The sequence below is a fragment of the Engystomops pustulosus genome, chromosome 9, assembly GCF_040894005.1.
Source record: "Engystomops pustulosus chromosome 9, aEngPut4.maternal, whole genome shotgun sequence".
NCBI lineage: Eukaryota > Metazoa > Chordata > Amphibia > Anura > Leptodactylidae > Engystomops > Engystomops pustulosus.
In genome coordinates this window covers 24,966,591-24,985,588 of record NC_092419.1, presented here as the reverse complement: position 1 = coordinate 24,985,588, position 18,998 = coordinate 24,966,591, and the positions used below count along the sequence as shown (strand labels likewise).

General features: G+C 44.1%; 1 protein-coding gene across 1 annotated transcript; it reads right to left on the bottom strand.

Annotated features, from left to right (window-relative positions):
• Window positions 1-1,570: 1,570 nt before the first annotated feature.
• On the bottom strand, window positions 1,571-18,274 carry LOC140076408 (olfactory receptor 5G9-like). Its single transcript, XM_072122937.1, has 2 exons — window positions 18,030-18,274; window positions 1,571-2,522 (listed from the first exon to the last, which is right to left on the bottom strand). Exons 1-2 carry the CDS (start codon window positions 18,272-18,274, stop codon window positions 1,571-1,573), a joined length of 1,197 nt encoding a protein of 398 aa, XP_071979038.1.
• Window positions 18,275-18,998: the final 724 nt, after the last annotated feature.

Here is an 18,998-nt window from a genome sequence, read left to right as displayed (position 1 = left end):
CCATCTTACCCGTGACGTCATCGGGGGGCAGCGATCCATCTCCATGGTAGCCTCGGGTCTTCCGAAGACCCGAGGCTATTTCGTTTTAACCCCTTCATTACAATGTGCTGATAGCACATTGTAATGAATGAGGAAGAAAATCCCCATATACTGCCATACTGTAGTATGGCAGTATATGATAGGATCGATCAGACAACCTAAAGTACCCTAGGGAGTCTGAAAAATAGTAGAAATAAAAATAAAAAAAAGTTAAAAAAAAAATTATAATAAAAAAAACTAAAATTTCAAATCACCCCCCTTTCCCTAGAACTGACATAAATATAAATAAATAGTAAAAATCATAAACACATCAGGTATCGACACGTCCGAAAATGCCCGATCTATCAAAATATGATAACGGTTTTTCAATCCGTTTAACCCCGTAACGGAAAATAGTGCCCAAAGTCGAAAATGGCACTTTTTTGCCATTTTGAAAAATCTAAAAAAATCTATAAAAAGTGATCAAAAGGTCGTACAGTCCTAAAAATGATGAACATATTATCAAATTTCGCAAAAAAATACACCACTCACAGCTCCGTACACCATAGTATAAAAAAGTTATTATTAAGTTATTATTTTTGTACAGGAGGTTTTAATTTTTGTAAATGTATGAAAACATTATAAAACCTATACAAATTTGGTATCCCCTTAATCGTACCGACCCAAAGAATAAAGTAGACATGTCATTTGGGGCGTTCAGTGAAAGACGTAATATCCAAGCCCACAAGAAAATGGCGCAAATGCGTTTTTTCACCATTTTCATTGCATTTGGATTTTTTTTCCCGCTTCCGAGTACATGGCATGGAATATTTAATACCATTATTATGAAGTGCAATTTGTTACGCAGAAAACAAGTCGTCACACAGCTCTTTACGTGTAAAAATAAAAAAGTTATAGATTTTTGAAGGTGGGGAGTGAAAAATGGACATGAAAAAACAGGAAAGGGCCCGGTCCTTAACCGGTTAAAGAAGACAATGAGATTGTTTCTAAACATACATTATAGCAATGTTATCGCTACCCTTATGTTTTTTTTCAGTTTTATTCACACTGTAAGCTATAAATGTGTCGAAAATATACATAAACATTACAAAACTAGGCAACCTATCATGGCTCTATATTTTATCCATAGATACATTCATATCTCAAGCAGATGACACAAACTAATCATTTGACTGCACATCATAAAGGTTGTCATAAAGGATATTTTTAGAAAGGTTCCCTCAATAATTAAACTTTCTACTGCTTGTTCTTCTGTTGGGACTTCCAATGATAAAATGTAATTTTTGGGCAAATATGGTAAATATTTGGATAAGTTTCATGGTATTCTTTCTTATCTGGTGGAGTCAAGTACAAGAAAGTTATATATTAGTGGCTGGAGAAGATGGATCCCCTGGAGAGAGAAACTTTTTGCCCTGGAAAATTGTTGTTGATCTAAAACCCCAAAGCCTAACATCAAATGTTCAAGTTGAGGTAACACAGAATATGATTCTCAATAGCTCTGCAGAGGTTCTTAGAGAGAATATGCTAATAGTCACAAAATTCTAATGGGGCCTAGACTCTTTTGTAAAGCCCTTTTTACATCTTTATTCTTGAGGCTGTAGATCACTGGATTGAGGATAGGGACAGCGGCCGTGTTTAACAGAGCAAAAAGCTTCTTAAACTCCAAAGTGCTACTTATGTTTGGTGTCGTATATTGACTGAAGAGCGTTGTATATAGCAATATCACAACCGTAAGGTGTGAGGAACATGTGTAGAAGGCCTTCAGTCTTCCAGAACTGGACCGTATCCTCAGAATGGCGTGTATTATGAATATATAAGACACAAAAGTTAGGAGAAAGGGAGGTAGTATCATGGGAAATATGGTTTCTATGAGAAAGAGCATTTCGACAAAACTGGTGTCTTCACAAGAAATTTTTATGACGGGAATAATGTCACAGAAGAAGTGGTTGATCTCAATAGAAAAATAGCAAGAGAAACTATACACCATACCAACAGGGGGCATAACTTGCAAAAATGCTATAATCCAACAGGCTGAAGCCAATATTCCACAAGTTCTAGCATTCATCACCAGATGGTATCGTAGAGGTTTACAGATGGCCACGTAGCGGTCGTAGCTCATGGCTGTTAAAATTGTCAACTCAAAGCCTTGTAATGATCCAAAAATGTACATCTGGGCCATACAAGCCAAGAACGAAACTCTTTTATCTCCAGCCAAAAAATTTGTGAGGATCTTATGCAAGGAAACTGTGGAAAAACAGATGTCTATGATGGACAAGTTACCAAGGAAGAAGTACATTGGAGTGTGGAGACGAGGGTCCTTACATGCTATGAGAATAGTCAAGTTACCAGATATTGTGATGAGATAAAACATGAGAACCAGAAGGAAGATTGGAAGCTGTAACGCTGGATTATCGGATATCCCCTTAATGATGAAAAATGTGATTGCTGTTTGGTTTGTTCGCATTTTGGCCAAGTTTAAGTATCTGAAAGAGAACATACATCAATTACAGTAAAGTGTATTTACTGAAAATTTGTATAATTTTTGCCTCAAAGGTTTTATCTGAAACTTTAGTATTGTTGACCTATCCCGAGTATCCTCAGTATCTTTCCCCAGTGTAACCTCTTAATACCGGGCACCCTCTATTTTTCATATTATTGCTACTATTTGCTCCTGTAGCTATCGGTGACCCTCCCCACAAAAAAGATTCACTGACCTTTGTGAAGAACTGAAATAAATCCGATCCGATGGAGCTCTGCCATTGAGAAAAGCAATGTAGAGAACCTTTTCTGAAGGAGCATTTCTGCTTCTGATTTCTGGTACTTGAAGAGCAAAAACTTATGCAGGAAATCCTGGTGGTCCTTCCATGATCCTCAGAATATAAACCTGGATATAGAAAATGAGGCTATGGTGAACAAAACAAAAATCTGTGGGAAAAGAATACAGAAAAAGCTCAAATTGTCCCTAGCTCTATGTTGGTACTTTTAAACGGAGAAGCCTAAAGGGGTATTACGAGAATATAAACTTCTGATACGAAACCCATAATGCTATAAATAAGTGAACATAATAAAACTCAAAGTCATTAATCATAGAACAGAGTTTGCATTTATGATTTACAAAATTTTTTTCTAAAGTAGACAAAGTTATATCCAAGGTGGCTAAGATCTGCAACTACAAGTCCCATGATCCCTCAGTTCTCAGTAACTTTTTTTTCCCTCTTATGCTCTACTCCCAGTGATTATCTAACAGACTGTTCTACTCTGTTCTTTTCCCTCCAGTTGTTAATCATCATGATGGATATGTTATTCCCTGCCAAAATGCAATTCACCATCCTTTATGTTTTTTAGTAAAAATCTTCTTCTGTCCCTGTACATAAACAACTATGTGCTTCTGTGTTAATCAGACTCATTGTTAAATTAGTGACATCAACAATAGCCACAATGTAACAAAGAGATAACCCTGTCCTGCACTTATATAATCTGCTGGCCTTCCTCCATAATATTCTCTTACACTGTGAAAATATTTCGACACGGTCTTGTCTGTTCTCTCTTCTTCGTAGATGCAGACATTGGTCACACAGAATGGAGCTACTAATAACTATCTGCCTGTACATATAGCATGTCCTAGGGGATAAGCAAACCCTCATGTAATCCTTAATTGCCAATTAGGGAAAAATGAGATGTAATTTTACCTACATTTCTCACGCTCATAATTAACATGAAGGTATCTATCCTCCAGGGTGTGAAACATTGAAGCAGGGGAAAACCACCTGCAATCCATCATTATTGTAGAGGTTGTGGACAATAAAAATAACCTTAAAGGGGTTTTTCCATGAAGGCAAGTTAGGCCCTATCCACGGGATAGGCCCTAACTTGCTGATCAGTGGGGGTCTCAGTGCTGAGGCCCCGCAGATCGCTGAAACGAGGGGTCCGACCGACCCCGCGCGGGTCCTCAGACTAATGGAGCAGACGGCCTCGCTTGACCGTTCTGCTCCATTAATCTCTATGGAGATGACAGAAATTGCCGAGTGCTGTGCTCGTTCTGAAGATCTGTAAGGGAACATTAAGAGGGGCATTCATTATTCTCTTTCTGACAGTTTTTTTGTGGATTTTTTTTCCCATTGCTGCATCTTGAGCTCCAGATTTATGAAGTGTCGGCACTGCAGTATTGCTCCTTTTCTAACACTCACGCCCTTATTTTTTTGTAACTTAATTTGGGCACATCTTCCCCACACTTTTTTTGCATGCTTTTCTGGCACAAAATAGAGGAGCTAAAAGCTATCTTACAAAGTTCACCTTCATTAATGTGGGGACGGGTCAGAACCTTGTCGGTGGTGTGTAAAGCCATTAAACCCTTGCGCAACAATCTAACATCTTAGTGTAAATTACTGCACAATTTGCTCCAAAAACTTGGACCTTGCACCAAAATCTTTGAATACCCTTCTAAATTGCATTTTTGGTGCCTGTATTTAGGTGTTTCGTATTAGGTTCATATTTAGGGTTTCAGGTCTGTGGTCTAAAACTGTATAGATACTGCACAAGTCTGTAGATCATATAGAAGATGCAAGAAACGAGCTCCTGCACACCCTAAACACAACCCCTGCACCAAGCTTCTGTAGACCCAAAAGAGAATCCCTGCACTGAGCTCCTGTAGACTACATAGACCACAAGATCCCTGCAATGAGCTCCTGTAGACAGTATAGAGAATCCCTGCACTGAGCTTCTGTAGACCACATAGACAACCCCTGCACTGAGCTTCTGTAGACCACATAGACAACCCCTGCACTGAGCTTCTGTAGACCACATAGACAACCCCTGCACTGAGCTTCTGTAGAACATATAGAGGATCCCTGCACTGAGCTCCTGTAGACCCTATAAACAACCCCTGCACAAAGCTCCTGTAGACCCTATAGAGAATCCCTGCACTGAGCTCATGTAGACCATTTATAGAAGATTCCTGCATGAGCACCTGTAGACCCTATAGAGAATCCCTGCAGTGAGCTCCAGTAGACCATATAGAGGATCCCTGCAATAAGCTCCTGTAAACCATATATAGAAGATCCCTGCACTGAGCTCCTGTAGAACACAAAGACAACCCTTGCACTGAGCTTCTGTAGACCATATAGAAGATGCCTGCACTGAGCTCCTGTAGACCATATAGACAACTCCTGCACTGAGCTTCTGTAGACCATATAGAGAATCCTTGGACTGAGCTCCTGTAGACCAAAAAGACAACCTTTGCACTGCGCTCCTGTAGACCATTTAGAAGATCCCTGAACTGAGTGCCTGTAGACCCTATAGACAACCCCTGCACAAAGCTCCCGTAGACCCTATAGACAACTCCTGTAGACCATATAGAACAGTGTTCCCCAACCACCGGTCTGTGGTCCAAGACCGGGCCGTGGAACACCTGGTTCCGGGCTGGAGCCGACCTCTGTAGTCTTCTCTTCCTTTACTTAATTTCTATGTCAATGCACTACTCTATTGCTGGCTAGTGTCATGATTGTCACGACAATATAATTTTACAGAGTTCGGCTGGGAAAAGTGATATTGGTGCAGAGGGTGGGGGAAGCTAAAGGAAAGGGGACATGGGAGAAAGGCATGATGCAGGAAAGGAGGCATGGGAGGGGGCATGCTGCAGGAAAGGGGACAATATAACTGGGGGTTGCTTCTTCATGAAATGGGACAATACAGGCTAGGCACACAGGGTGTTATTGTGGCGCATTCAAACATACTTTTTTTGGCTAGGAAACTGACAACTGACGGCATCCCCCCAACCCCACCCCACTGGTCCCTGGAGAAAATTTATGTTTACAGTTTGTCACTGTGCAAAAAAGCTTGAAGACCACTGATATAGAGGATCCCTGCAATGTGCTCCGGTAGACCATATATAGAAGATCCCTGCACCACGCTTCCGTAGACCCTATAGAGAATCCCTGCACTGAGCTCCTTTAGACAATATAGAAAATCCCTGCAATGTGCTCCGGTAGACCATATATAGAAGATCCCTGCAATAAGTTCCAGTAGACCCTATAGAGAATTCCTGCACTAAGCTCCTGTAGACCATATAGAGAATCCCTGCACCAAGCTCCTGTAGACCCTATAGAGCAGTGATGGCGAACCTATGACATGCGTGTCAGCACTGACACGCGTAGTCATTTTTGCTGACACGCGGCCGCCCAGCGCCCTGTGTAATGTGCTGCTTCAGTGTAATGTGCTACCTCTATGTTAATGTCCCGCCCCCGTCCTTGTGTTTCTGTCCCTGTGTAATGTGTTCCCCCTGTGTTAATGTCCCGCCCCCGTCCCTGTGTTTCTGCCCCCTGCTTACCTGTCCGGCGCCGCATTGGTCCGCCCACCTTCTGCAACTCCTCCGGCTCCTCCAGGCTGCAATGCACGCTGCTCGTCACGTGACTGAGGCGACCTGACGTCAGGTCACGTCAGTCACGTGACCCGAGGCGCGCGGTGCAACCTGGAGGAGCCGAGCCGCCATTATCGTCAGACCTGCAGTAAAGCTACAGGGAAGAAGACATCACTGGGTAAGTATATAAGTTTATTATTATATTATATTTAAAGGGTGGGCGCTAGGGGTATTTTAGTAGTAAAGGGAGGGCGCTAGGGGTATTTTAGTAGTAAAGGGAGGCCGCTAGGGGTAATTTAGTAGTAAAGGGAGGGTGCTAGGGGTATTTTAGTAGTAAAGGGAGGGCGCTAGGGTTATTTAAGTATTAAAGGGAGGCCGCTAGGGGTATTTTAGTAGTAAAGGGAGGCCGCTAGGGGTATTTTAGTAGTAAAGGGAGGCCGCTAGGGGTATTTTATTAGTAAAGGGAGGCCGCTAGGGGTATTTTAGTAGTAAATGGAGGCAGCTAGGGGTATTTTAGTAGTAAAGGGAGGCCGCTAGGGGTATTTTAGTAGTAAAGGGAGGCTGCTAGGGGTATTTTAGTAGTAAAGGGAGGGCGCTAGGGGTATTTTAGTAGTAAAGGGAGGCCGCTAGGGGTATTTTAATAGTAAAGGGAGGCCGCTGCTGGACATGTTATTAATAAGGGGAGGCCGCTGCTGGACATGTTATTAATAAGGGGAGGCCGCTGCTGGACATGTTATTACAAAATTAGGTTTTTCCTAAAGGTGACACAGCACCCGAGTTATGCTCGTTTTTTTGGCGAATTTTGACACACCAAGCTCAAAAGGTTGCCCATCACTGCTATAGAGAATCCCTGCACTGAGCTCCTGTAGACCATATAGAAGATCCTGACAATGAGCTCCTGTAGACCCTATAGACAACCTCTGCACTGAGCTCCTGCAGACCATATATAGGATCCCTGCACTGAGCTAAGTGATGGATAAAGACAAATCACGTATCTTTGCATATAGGAGAATAACAAAGATGGAAAATTCATAGGATAGAAAAGAAGTCAGCCATGATGGGGTCAGAATAGAAAATAGGAAACCCAAGGAGCAAGGTGTTCCAGAACTGTTTGGGTGAATGAGAAACCAATGTTGTAACTTCCAGTAACCAGCTGTGATCTATGAGGGACTCTGCAGGCAAGTGTTCAGTTACTCTGAAGCGCCACCTCATGCGAAATGAAGAATTGCACATTTCCCTTTAAAATTCCCATGAATTCTATATGATTTATCCATTCATTAGGTTTACAGGCAGTCCCGGGGTTACGTACAAGATAGGGTCCGGAGGTTTGTTCTTAAGTTGAATTCGTATGTAAGTCGAAACTGTATATTTTATAATTGTAGATCCAGACCAAAAAAATTTGGGCCCCAGTGACAATTGGAGTTTAAACATTTTTTGCTGTAATGGGACCAAGGATTATCAATAAAGCTTCATTACAGACACCTTACAGCTGATTATTGCAATCTGGGACTATAGTAAAGCATTCAGAAAGCTTCACCAGAGGTCAGAGGGGTCTGTCTGTAACTATGGGTTGTCTGTAAGTCGGGTGTCCTTAAGTAGGGGACCCCCTGTATATTAAAACATAAAAGTAAACAGAATTGCCAAGCAAGCAGAATGTACCCCTTAATTTAAGTAAAATACTGACCCAACGAATATCTGGAGCCCAGACTTTGTAAAATAAAATATAATTAATGAAATCATTACTGTAATTTAATGATATCTCAAAGACTAATTTACTTAAATGCCCCAACTTAATGCTAGACCCATGGTTTGGTATGGATCAGACAGACAGAAAGTAAATTACACAGAACATACTGACAATTATTTTTTGAAATGCCTGAAGCTCTGCCTGAAAGCTTGTTTTACGTCTTTAACATCGGGACAGCGGCGTGTTAAAAAATGCAAAATATATTTCTGATTCCAGGGTGCTCCAGAGATTTGGTGTCAGATATTGTCCAACAAGAGTTGTGTAGAGCAAGATGAAGGCCATCAGGTGAGAGGAACACGTGTAGAAGTTCTTACATCTTCCAATACTGCTCTGTATTCTCATCAGGGGAACAATCTCACAGAAAAAGTGGTGGATTTCATTGGATGAATAATAGGAGAAGCTGTAGAGGATCCCAAGTGTTGGAAAGACTTGCAAAAAAAACCCCATACCCAGCACATAGAAGCCAATAAGCTACAAGTTCTAGTATTCATAATCATGTTATATGGTTATTGGTTACAAACAGCCACATTGCAGTCAAAGGTCATAACCGTCAGCATCAATAACTCATGAACCCTCAAAGAACCAAACATGTACATCTGTATCATGCAAGAAATAGACTTGTGTAGGGTGACCGTAGAACAAGACAAGTCTATTAGGGACAAGTTACCCAGGGAAAAATGCATTGGAGTATGGAGATGGCCATCCAGACATAACAAGAGAAGAAGGGTCATGTTACCACTAAGAGTTATGAGATAGATTAGAAGTACCAGGAGGAAGAACTTGAAGACCTGAAACATCAGTGATTCCTTTTATGATTTGATAACTGTTTGGTTGGGGTCCATTTTCTTCAAGATCTATGACCTGGCGAAACCAATAAATTGTTATCTATTTTACCTTATATATTATTAACTCAATGTGGTGCAATGTTTAGTAAATGTAAGTATATAATAAAGTTTTAGCATTAAATATGGTTATCTCCAGAGTTTTAGGTTCTAAGTTACATCTGTCAATCTTCTTTTAACAAAAACATCCCACATAAAATGGTAAGTGGGACTTATTTATAGTATTTGAAAGGTGAAAAGTTTCTTCTCTTTTTTTTTAGCCTTTGGTAATACTCAATATAAGAAAACTTACAAATTTCAAATATTCTATAATTGTCAGAAAAAGTTGGATGTTATGGTGCATCAGATAATTTCCCCTGTAATCTTAAGGACTTTCTTCCAAATTTGATTCCAAATAATTTCTAATTAGTTTCTTCAGTTTTTAAAATTTTGCCATGACTTGGAGACCAAATAGTTAGACTTAGTTAGACTTGGACTAACAGTTGTACTTAGAAGTGGCAATCCCTGTCAATTTTGTTAAAAAATCTAAAGTTGTATCGACATTTGAAGTGTTTATCTGACTTCTACATTAGATTGAGATGAATTTTCCTAATAAAATGTATACCTCTAAAGGATGTGTCACGGTTGCTCCCTCAATCCCTGTCTTGGGGCCCGGTGCCTCTTACCTCCTCTGGCTCCAGCGGCGATCTCCGTTGCTCCCGCAGCTCGCTGTGCTTCCTGTCCCTTTCTGTGACCCTTGCCGGATCTTCAAGCCTTCTCCTGAAGAGAAAGCTGCCCTGTGTAGCCTGTGATTCCTGCGTTCCTGTGATTCCTGTGTTCCTGTCTGCCAGTCCATTCCTGTGATTCCTGTGTTCCTGTCTGCCAGTCCATTCCTGTGATTCCTGTGTTCCTGTCTGCCAGTCCATTCCTGTGATTCCTGCGTTCCTGTGTTCCAGTCCATTCCTGTGATTCCTGCGTTCCTGTGTGCCAGTCCATTCCTGTGATTCCTGCGTTCCTGTGTGCCAGTCCATTCCTGTGAATCCTGCGTTCCTGTGTGCCAGTCCATTCCTGTGATTCCTGCGTTCCTGTATGCCAGTCCATTCCTGTGTTCCTGACCCGTGTGCCAGCTCCTGTGATTCCTGACGTGAGTCCTGGTGTGCCTTTCTGTGCTATTCTCCTGCCGTCCTCCCCGGGTACAGACTGTCTCCTGTGTTACTACCTCGGCTGCCACCGTGGGCTAGTCGCACCTGTGGAACGACCTGGTGGTATCCCGCCACAGCAAGCCCATCCCGCTTTGCGGCAGGCTTTAGTGAAGACCGGGTGCCACTTAGACTCCGATCCCAGGTCGGCTAGTACCACCTTCCGCGGTGGTCCAAAGGGTCCACAGACTCCCAGCCCTGACAGGATGCCTCCAATATGATTTCATGCTCAGGTTTACACACTGTATATTTTTGGATTCATTTGTGAAAGGTCCTCTAGGGTATTTCTGTTAAACTTACCTTACTTCCAATCCACGCCAACCTTCAGATGTTTATCCTTCTAATGTAGCCTAATCTAATTCACTCATTATTAATATTATGTTGGTCACGATCCTCTTGCTACAGAAGATGAATCTTGTCTCCCTTGTGATCTGCTCTTCTCGGATACTACGCTATTGTTTAGGTGTATTTACAACAAAACCTTTGTGATAATTAATCCCTCGATATTAGTTACAGTAATTGGTAAAGCCTGGGCTGTACATAACATATTCATAGGTTTCACTTACCATGATCATTAGAAAATGTCACCATTATGTACTAGGAAATTAATTAGGATGGAAGTAAGATATGTACATGTTTTTTTTATAAAATTGGTATGGTTTCCAGAACTGCCCATAGCGCATAGGATAGATGGTCTACCAAAGGGGGTGCAACTATGTGATAATTGAGTTTGGGCTGGAGGTCGGAATGGACCTGTTCTTTATGAAAGATTTTAAGGTCGCTATATAAATGTGACATAGTTTACTTTTAAGAGATTTATAATCCTTTAGTATCCATCAGCCTCTGGAGAATGTCGCCATGGAGCAGATGATGAGCTGATGAATTGTACAGTTTCTGCTATATGAAAAAGGACTGTGTTTTTCCAGCATTTAGAAGGCAAGGTCATTGGTTGAACCTGTGAATTCTGTTGGTGCTGTGTGTCGATCACAAGGGAAAGGCTTCTAGACTATCCCTAATCAATACACTGTATGTGCTATCATGTTAAAAGGAGATTTGAGGTTGAAATAAAAGGGCCCGATGGGAGGAGATGAGACATTGTCTTCGTGTAGGTTCTACTGGACTGCGTGACAATTAGATCTTGGGCCTATCTCACACATAGTGTGGAGTACAGACGTGTCCACAAACATAATTGATGCAACACCACATGACCATGACAAAAACTAGAATGACTGTAATTTGAAAACAAAATTGATCAGGAGGCACAATCGCAGAAATCATCAGGCTAACCCTGGAGAGGGGATTTGGGAAGAAGTAGCTGGCATAAGGCACCAAAGGAACAGGCAGAGTCCCGGCTAGGGGACATTATAAGGTCAGGGCTAAATTGACAAGCCAAGGTCAAACCCCAGATAATCAGGAAACACAACTGCAGAAAGATACTCTTGCAGTAACACACAAACTAGGATCTTTTATTAGTCACCTTCCTATGTTAAGTGGCCTTAACTAGCCCAGAGGTGCAGGTGATATGCTGTGAGCATACTGAAGGGTTTAGAGTTATTGATATGACTAGCACAATCTGCAGGCAAGGATCGGAGAACTGTGATCATAACCAGGTCATACAAGGTGGTGAGCGGTGAATAGATGTCAGCAAGTGGCACCCACAAGCTCATATGACCCATGGAGAAGGATGATTACTAGAGATTGCTCGAAACGGCTCGTTGCTCGGACGAGTATTTCCCCTGCTCAAGATCGAGCATTTAATAAAAAAAAAACAGTGAAGAACAATGAAGAATAGAATAAAAACAGTGAACACAGGATCATTTAAGTGAAAAACACAGTGAAAAACACAGTGAAGAATAGATTACAGATGTTCGGCACATCTGCTTACTTGTCGGAAGAACACATTGAAGAACATAGTGAGCAGGACAGCGACACCGGGGAGCTGCACAGGCAGCGGCAGGCACGGAGACAGCGGGGCAGCGGCGGGCACAGAGACATCGGGAAGGGCAGAGAGATCGGGGAGACTTCAGTGGAAGAAGAGGAGCGGATCCCGGGATAGCATATCTCCCGACAAGTAAGCAGATGTGTCGAACTTCTGCAATCTATTCTTCACTGTATTTTTCACTGCGTTTTTCACTTAAATGATCCTGTGTTCACTGTTTTTATTCTATTCTTCACTGTTCTTCACATCTGCTAACTTGTCGGGAGATAATATACGCGCGGAACAGTGAAGAATAGATTGCAGATGTTTGCATACATCTGCTAACTTATCAGAAGACATTCTTTTTCAATTAAATAAAACATTTTATTCCTGAACCATGGTCCCTTTGAAAAATGCTCGGGTCTCCCATTGACTTCAATGGGGCTCGTTATTCGAGACGAGCACTCGAGCATCAGGAAAAGTTCGTCTCGAATAACGAGCACCCGAGCATTTTAGTGCTCGCTCATCTCTAATGATTACTTAATCAGAACTTTTTTAGCCACCCCTAACTTTAGTTCTCCATAGCATCCATTTTGGGTGTCTTACAGGGCCTTCATAGGATCACCCATATAGGAGGGAGATGCGAATGTCCTTGACCTTTTCAACCACTGCTATGGAAGTGGCTATGATGGAAGGAGCTTGTACACAGTAAAGAATGCATGGCCCCCTCCATTTGCTGTGTGTCCCTATTTGGGTCTCGTGCTTACCCTAGTAGGGCTTTTTTTTTAAGTGTCCAACCCCTTTAATGTTTAATATGTAAATACTATTGTAATTACAAAAGAACTTCATTCTGACCTTGTTGTATAGACACTGAACAAGCAGGGAATGTTGTGGGATCTGAACTCCCTCGCCAGCATAATTAATGATACAGTCCTGGATCAAAATACATTAGAGCTCAGTCTCAGTATTACAGAGTTGCTTTTTCTGATAACAGATATGATTAATGCCCAAGAGAGTCTGTAGCTGAAATTGTATCTGTAAACAACTGTCCCTAATTACTAATTAAGATATTCTTGTGGGGCTAATTACCACAGAAGCAACTGTGTATTTATAGGGAGTGACATGCACTGTGATCTTACAGAGCACCAGACTGTGGCCATCGCCAGCATTGGGCATACCCGGTGCTGGGGACCCACATAAGGCTGTACATAAGGAATCAATGTGGTTGAGGGGGGCTGTATCTAATAAATTCATAGGGTACGAATGAGGCTTTATATTAAATACCCATAAGGGGGGGGGGGGGCGGTATATAAAATCACCATGAGGGGGCTGTATGGTATGGCGTCCAGCTAGCCCCTCCATAAATGCCCATGATCGGTGCTGGCTCTGATCATGGGTGTTAACTCTTTAAATGCTGATGCCATTTTCCCAAAACAATAACTATATACATCCCCCGTATATATCTCCTTGTGACGTCATCGGGTTGTGAGAATTCACGGGAAAATGGTGGCATATATGCAATGTAGTGGTCATGCATCAATAAATGTGGTATAAACTCAACAAAAGAAAGATGAGATGGCTAAGAGAAGAGCACATTTAGAATTCTGTTGAGTTATTTCCATGTTATCTACTTTGGAAGTTGATATTAACAGAATGTTCCTCTAAGCAGAGGTGGAGCTAGAATATAAATAAGATTGATTGGCTGTAGGAATGTTATATATCCATGTATAAAGGCTGGGGTAGCAGTACTGTGATATGTATAAGGAATTACAGTTTTTCACAAGACAGATAGGAGGAGATAGGAGGAGAATTGATGGAGAATGACCATTTAAATGCGTTTTTTGACTACTACAGAACATAGTTATTCTCTATATATGCTGAGTCAGCAGCTTTACTATTCACCAAAATTTTTATCTAAAATTTTTTATAATACTTTAGCTTTTCCCAAATTATTTTTACATTAGATAGATCCTTTTATATGATTCTTTCCTTGGTGGACATAGGTCTTTTTTCAACAATATTAACTACAGAGATTGTTTCATATATAGGTAAAAAAAATAAAACACAATGGGGCACATTTACTAAGGGTCCACGGACTGCGATTCCGTCGGGTTTTCCCGAATATTTACGTTTTGCTATCGGATTGTGGCGCATTGGCGCTGGCTTGCATGCAACAGAAATGGGGGGCGAGGCCGTCGGATTCGGACAAACCGCGGAATTTAAAAAAACTAAATGTGTCGTAAGATGAACCCCTAGCGGAGCTCAGCACAGCAGCGACACCTGCAGGAAATTGGACGCACGACCTTAGTGAATCGTGCCGCACTCCAATCCTCGTCGGACAATGCACCGCAGGATCGCGACAGGACGGGGTAAGTAAATGTGCCCCAATGGCTCTTATTTACTAAGGGTCCCACGGCCACATTTCCGTCGGGTTTTCCGACTTTTCAGAAATCGCGCCCCTGGAACAGGCATTTAGAAGGGGATTGTGTTTCACGCAAACGGATTTTGGCATATGGGCGCCGGCTTTCATGCGACAGAAATCGGGGGCGGGCCGTCGAATGATCCAACTGATTAAGACAAACTGCGGGATTTAACTTTAAAATTGTGTCACAAGACAATGCACTTACATGCACCAGGAAGAAGATGATGAACTCCGGCGGACCTGAGCGGGAGATGGAGAACAGGTCTGGAGGCTACAGGAGGAGACTGGGGGACAGGAGGAGGATAGAGGACATGGGAGGCTACAGAAGGAGGCAGCTGGAGGAGGAGGAGGCTGGAAGACAGGAGAAGGATAGATGACAGGGGGGCCGGAGGACAGGGTGAGGCTGCTGGAGGAGAAGAAAGCTGGGGGACAGGAGGAGGATAGAGGACAGGAGGATGCTAGAGGACAGGAGGAGGATGCTGGAGGACAGGAGGAGGCTGGAAGAGACTGGAGGAGGCTGGGCGACAGGAGGAGGAGGCTGGAGGAAAGGAGGATCTGGGGCAGGCTGGGGACAGAAGGAGGAAGCTGGAGGACAGTTGGAGGCTGGGGGACAGGAGGATACTGGATGAGGGGGCTTGTGGAAAGGAGGTTGCTGGAGAAGACTGGGGGACAGAAGGAGGATGCTAGGAGATAGGAGGAGGCTAGAGCAGGCTGGGGGACAGGAGAAGGATGTTAGACCAGGCTGTGGGACAGGAGGAGGAGGCTAAAGGACAGGAGGAGGATGCTGGAGCAGGCTGGGGGATAGAAGGAGGAGGAGGTTGGAGGAGGCTTCTGGGGGACAGGAGGAGGAGACTGTGAACAAGAGGAAGATGCTGGAGGAGGCTGGGACACAGGAGGAGGAGGCGGCTGGGGGACAGGAGGAGGAGGCTGGAGGACAGGGGATACAGGAGGAAGCTGGAGGTTAGAAGTCCACAGGAGGAGGCTGGAGGACAGGACACCACAGGAGGAGGCTGGAGGACAGGGGATACAGGAGGAGGCTGGAGGACAGGGGGCCACAGGAGGGGCTGGAGGAGAGGGGCCACACAAGGAGGATAGAGGACAGGAAGCCACAGAATTAGGCTGGAGGACAGGGGGCTACTGGAGGAGGATGGAGGACAGGAGGCCACAGTATGAGAAGGATAGAGAGCAGGGACCACACTATGTGAGAAGGGATAGGGATAGGAGTACAGATAGTATTATTTATAGGTTTGAGGAGATAAATAAAAGTTGAAAACCAAATGTGAAGGGATTATAAAATGAAAGTTTTATATGTTGCAGAGTTGCATTGGGGATATTTTACGGGTCCATGCGGGAGGTTGGCCAAAGTAAGGAGCAATGTACCATGTGGGAACAATCAAGGTCGATATGATACTATGCTTGTGGGTGTGCATGGCCTCCTTGGGCTGAATCCAATATCTCATCCCCATGCAGCAGTAATGTATGTTACCAGGCTGACATCACTGCAAGTCCTTTAGTCTTCTAACATAAAATCACAGCAGCCTGCATGGAGAGGAGTCCAGTCACCTCCAGGGGTTGGAGGCAGGCCCCAAGAGCTCCCTGGATAATGCAGCCGGGCCCCACTTCCATGAGCCCGTCTTGGGGGAGTGAGTTTTGCTGATTACCACCACAAGTTCTCCAGAGAAGGCACTTGGGGGTTATCTTTCCACTGTGCTCCACTGCCAGCCTATGAACCACTTCCAGAACCATGTCTTTCCCCAGAACCAACCACAAAGTGTGGCACGGAACCATTTCCAGGAGCCTGGCTAGGCTTCCTGGTAACTCCTGCTAATGCCCTATGGATGCTAAGACTTTTACTGGGAGCAACCTCCAAGTGTGGCTGGGATCCACTTCCAGGAGCCTGGCTAGGCCTCCCAGTTCCTCTGGCTAGCCCTCGGTGGAGGTACACTGTACTTCCAGGGCCATGGTCTCTACCCAGACCAACCACAAAGTGTGGCCAGGGACCACTTCCAGGAGCCTGGCTAGGCTTCCTGGTGACTCCCACCGACGCCTTATGGAAGCTCTCTCTACTGTCAGAGCTAAGACTTTTACCAGGACAAACCATCAAGTGTGACTGGGGTCCACTTCCAGGAGCCCTGCTAGGTTTCCTGGTAACTCCTTCTGACCGTTTGTGGAGGTACTCTGTACTTCCAGGGTCATGTCCTTTACCAGGACCAACCTCCAAGTGTGGCCAGGGACCAGTTCCAGGAGCATGGCTACAGGAAGTGACTTTTCCCGGTTCCCTGACCTCCATGGACGGAGGTCTTTTGACCGATACACAACAGAGAGCAGTGGCCAGGCTAAGGGCTACAAACGTGGCATGCCCTCTGCAGTGTCACCCTGTTATGGCAATTGCCCCTTTCATCCAGGAAGGGCCCAGGAGCTCCCTGGAGAGTGCAACTGGGCCCTACTTCCACGAGCCTGGCTAGGGGAAATGGTTCTGCCGGTTTCAGGCAGCCTTGTTGTACAGCAGTTCATCCGGAAGATGGTGAACTGTGTCCGGCCAGGGCAGGGCTAGAGTAAACTCTGGTTGAGATCCGCAGCAGTCCTAATGTGCAAATTGGTCGTCCAACATGGGTATAGAAGGCGAAAACTAATCGAACCATCTAGTAGCTAGGTCCCTCTGAAGTTTCCCTCAGGATAGCTGGTGCTCAACTCCCTCCTCAGTTTTATCCGGTAAAGCGAATGATTAGAGATCTTGGGGCCATAACAATCTCAACCTAATCTCAAACTTTAAAAAGGTAAGAAGCCCGGGTCGCTGGCTTGAACCCACAGCAATGAATGTGAGCCAGCTAGTGGGCCACTTTTGGTAAGTAGAACTGTCTCTGTGGGATGAACCAAACACTGTGTTAATGCTTGAAAATGTCTTGATTGAATAGACGAAACGTCGCATCATGAAGGTGGAATAAAAACACGTTTACGGAGTGTTGCTTCAGTATTTCTTCTTTCCTGGATACAAGGGCCCTTAGTGGACCCTGTTGTGAAGACCTGCACACGAGTTTTTCTCTCCCCAACGCGGTGCTGCTCCTAATTTTTCCATTTTTTGACCGTGTTAAGGCGCCCAATGCCGACACTCATAAGACCCCAGAAAAGGAGTTGGTTAGGAGTGTGTAACAACTCAGCTGCCGAATGAACTAGCTTTGAAAATGGATGGCGCTATAGCATCAAGCCCATACCTGGCTGTTGCATCTTGCCTCCAGGGGGGCTTTAAGCCGGGCCGCCACAATGAGTGCAGAAGCTCAGGGCAGGGGCCTGAGTGGAACTGCCCTGGGCTCAGATCTCAGTGGGAGTAGTAGCAAATATTCAAACAAGAACTTTCAAAGCTGAAGTGGAGAAGGGTTCCATGTGAAAAACAATTGAACATGGGATAGTCAGTCCTGAGAGATAGGCGAGCGCCATTCCGAAGCGGTGGGCTCCATTGCCCTTGGCCTATTGGAAGGGAGCCTGGTTCAGATCCTCAAAACCGGAGCGGCTGAGACGGGTGCCCCTCACGGTGCATCGATGCAACCGACTCTGGAGATGCCAACGGAAACCCCAGGGAAAGTTCTCTTTTCTTTGCAAAGGGCGGCATGTCCTGGAATGGGTTCATCGAGAGAGGCCTGAACCCTGGAAAGCATTGCAGCGTCCGGTGAGCTTTTGCTGGCCCATGAAAATTGGAGAAGATGGTGTAAACCTTGTGCCAGGCCGTATCCGCAGCAGGTTTCTAAAGGTGAGCAGCACCTCTCATGGCATGTCATTCCCCAACCTCAGTGTCCACCATTTATGGTTTCAAAGTTACAAATCTAAGTTAGCTACAACCTTGGTGTGAGCTACCCAACCTGGGTTTGTACCTTTTCATAGCGGAGATGGACATAGCAATCACTGAGGCGGCCACACAAATTGGGGATGGGGGGGGGGAGGCCGTCGGATGATCCGACTGATTCGTACTGGGCACGGGATTTAACTATCAAATTGTGTCGCAAGACAATGCACTTACATGTGCCAGGAAGAAGAAGGTGAACTCCGTAGGACCTGAGCGGGGAAGCGACACATGCAGGATATCGGGCACAGGGCATTATACACGGACACCCACTTTCTGTGAACTCCGGTCACGGGGTAAGTAAAATGTTCCCCAATGAGTATAATAAACTGTCACCAACTTAAAGAGTGGGTTTGGCAGTGTGTAATTTTTATGGTGTTGTGCATTCTCATATTTAAACACATGAGGGCAGCGCTCACATTGAAAAATCAAGAACACTAGTAAAGCAACATAACAGTTTATTAAATCATCATAAAGACTGGTTAAAGAGTAACAACCAAACTGTTTAATGAATAACAAAGAACATGTTATAAACAACCCAATAACAGTTTATTGTAAAAAATTGAGCAACATTGAAAAAAAAATAATGAAGGCAAGAATAAAAATAATAGATACAATAGTAAAAACATTAAATAATGGGACGGGGGGGGTGAAAAACGCCA

Excerpts from the sequence above, each read along its gene's own strand:
- LOC140076408 (XM_072122937.1), bottom strand. The coding sequence starts at position 18,274 with ATGACATGCCATGAGAGGTGCTGCTCACCTTTAGAAACCTGCTGCGGA. Across the intron at positions 2,523-18,029 it reads GTCGGTTGCATCGATGCACC|ATACTTAAACTTGGCCAAAA; the intron begins GTGAGGGGCACC and ends GTTCTCTTTCAG.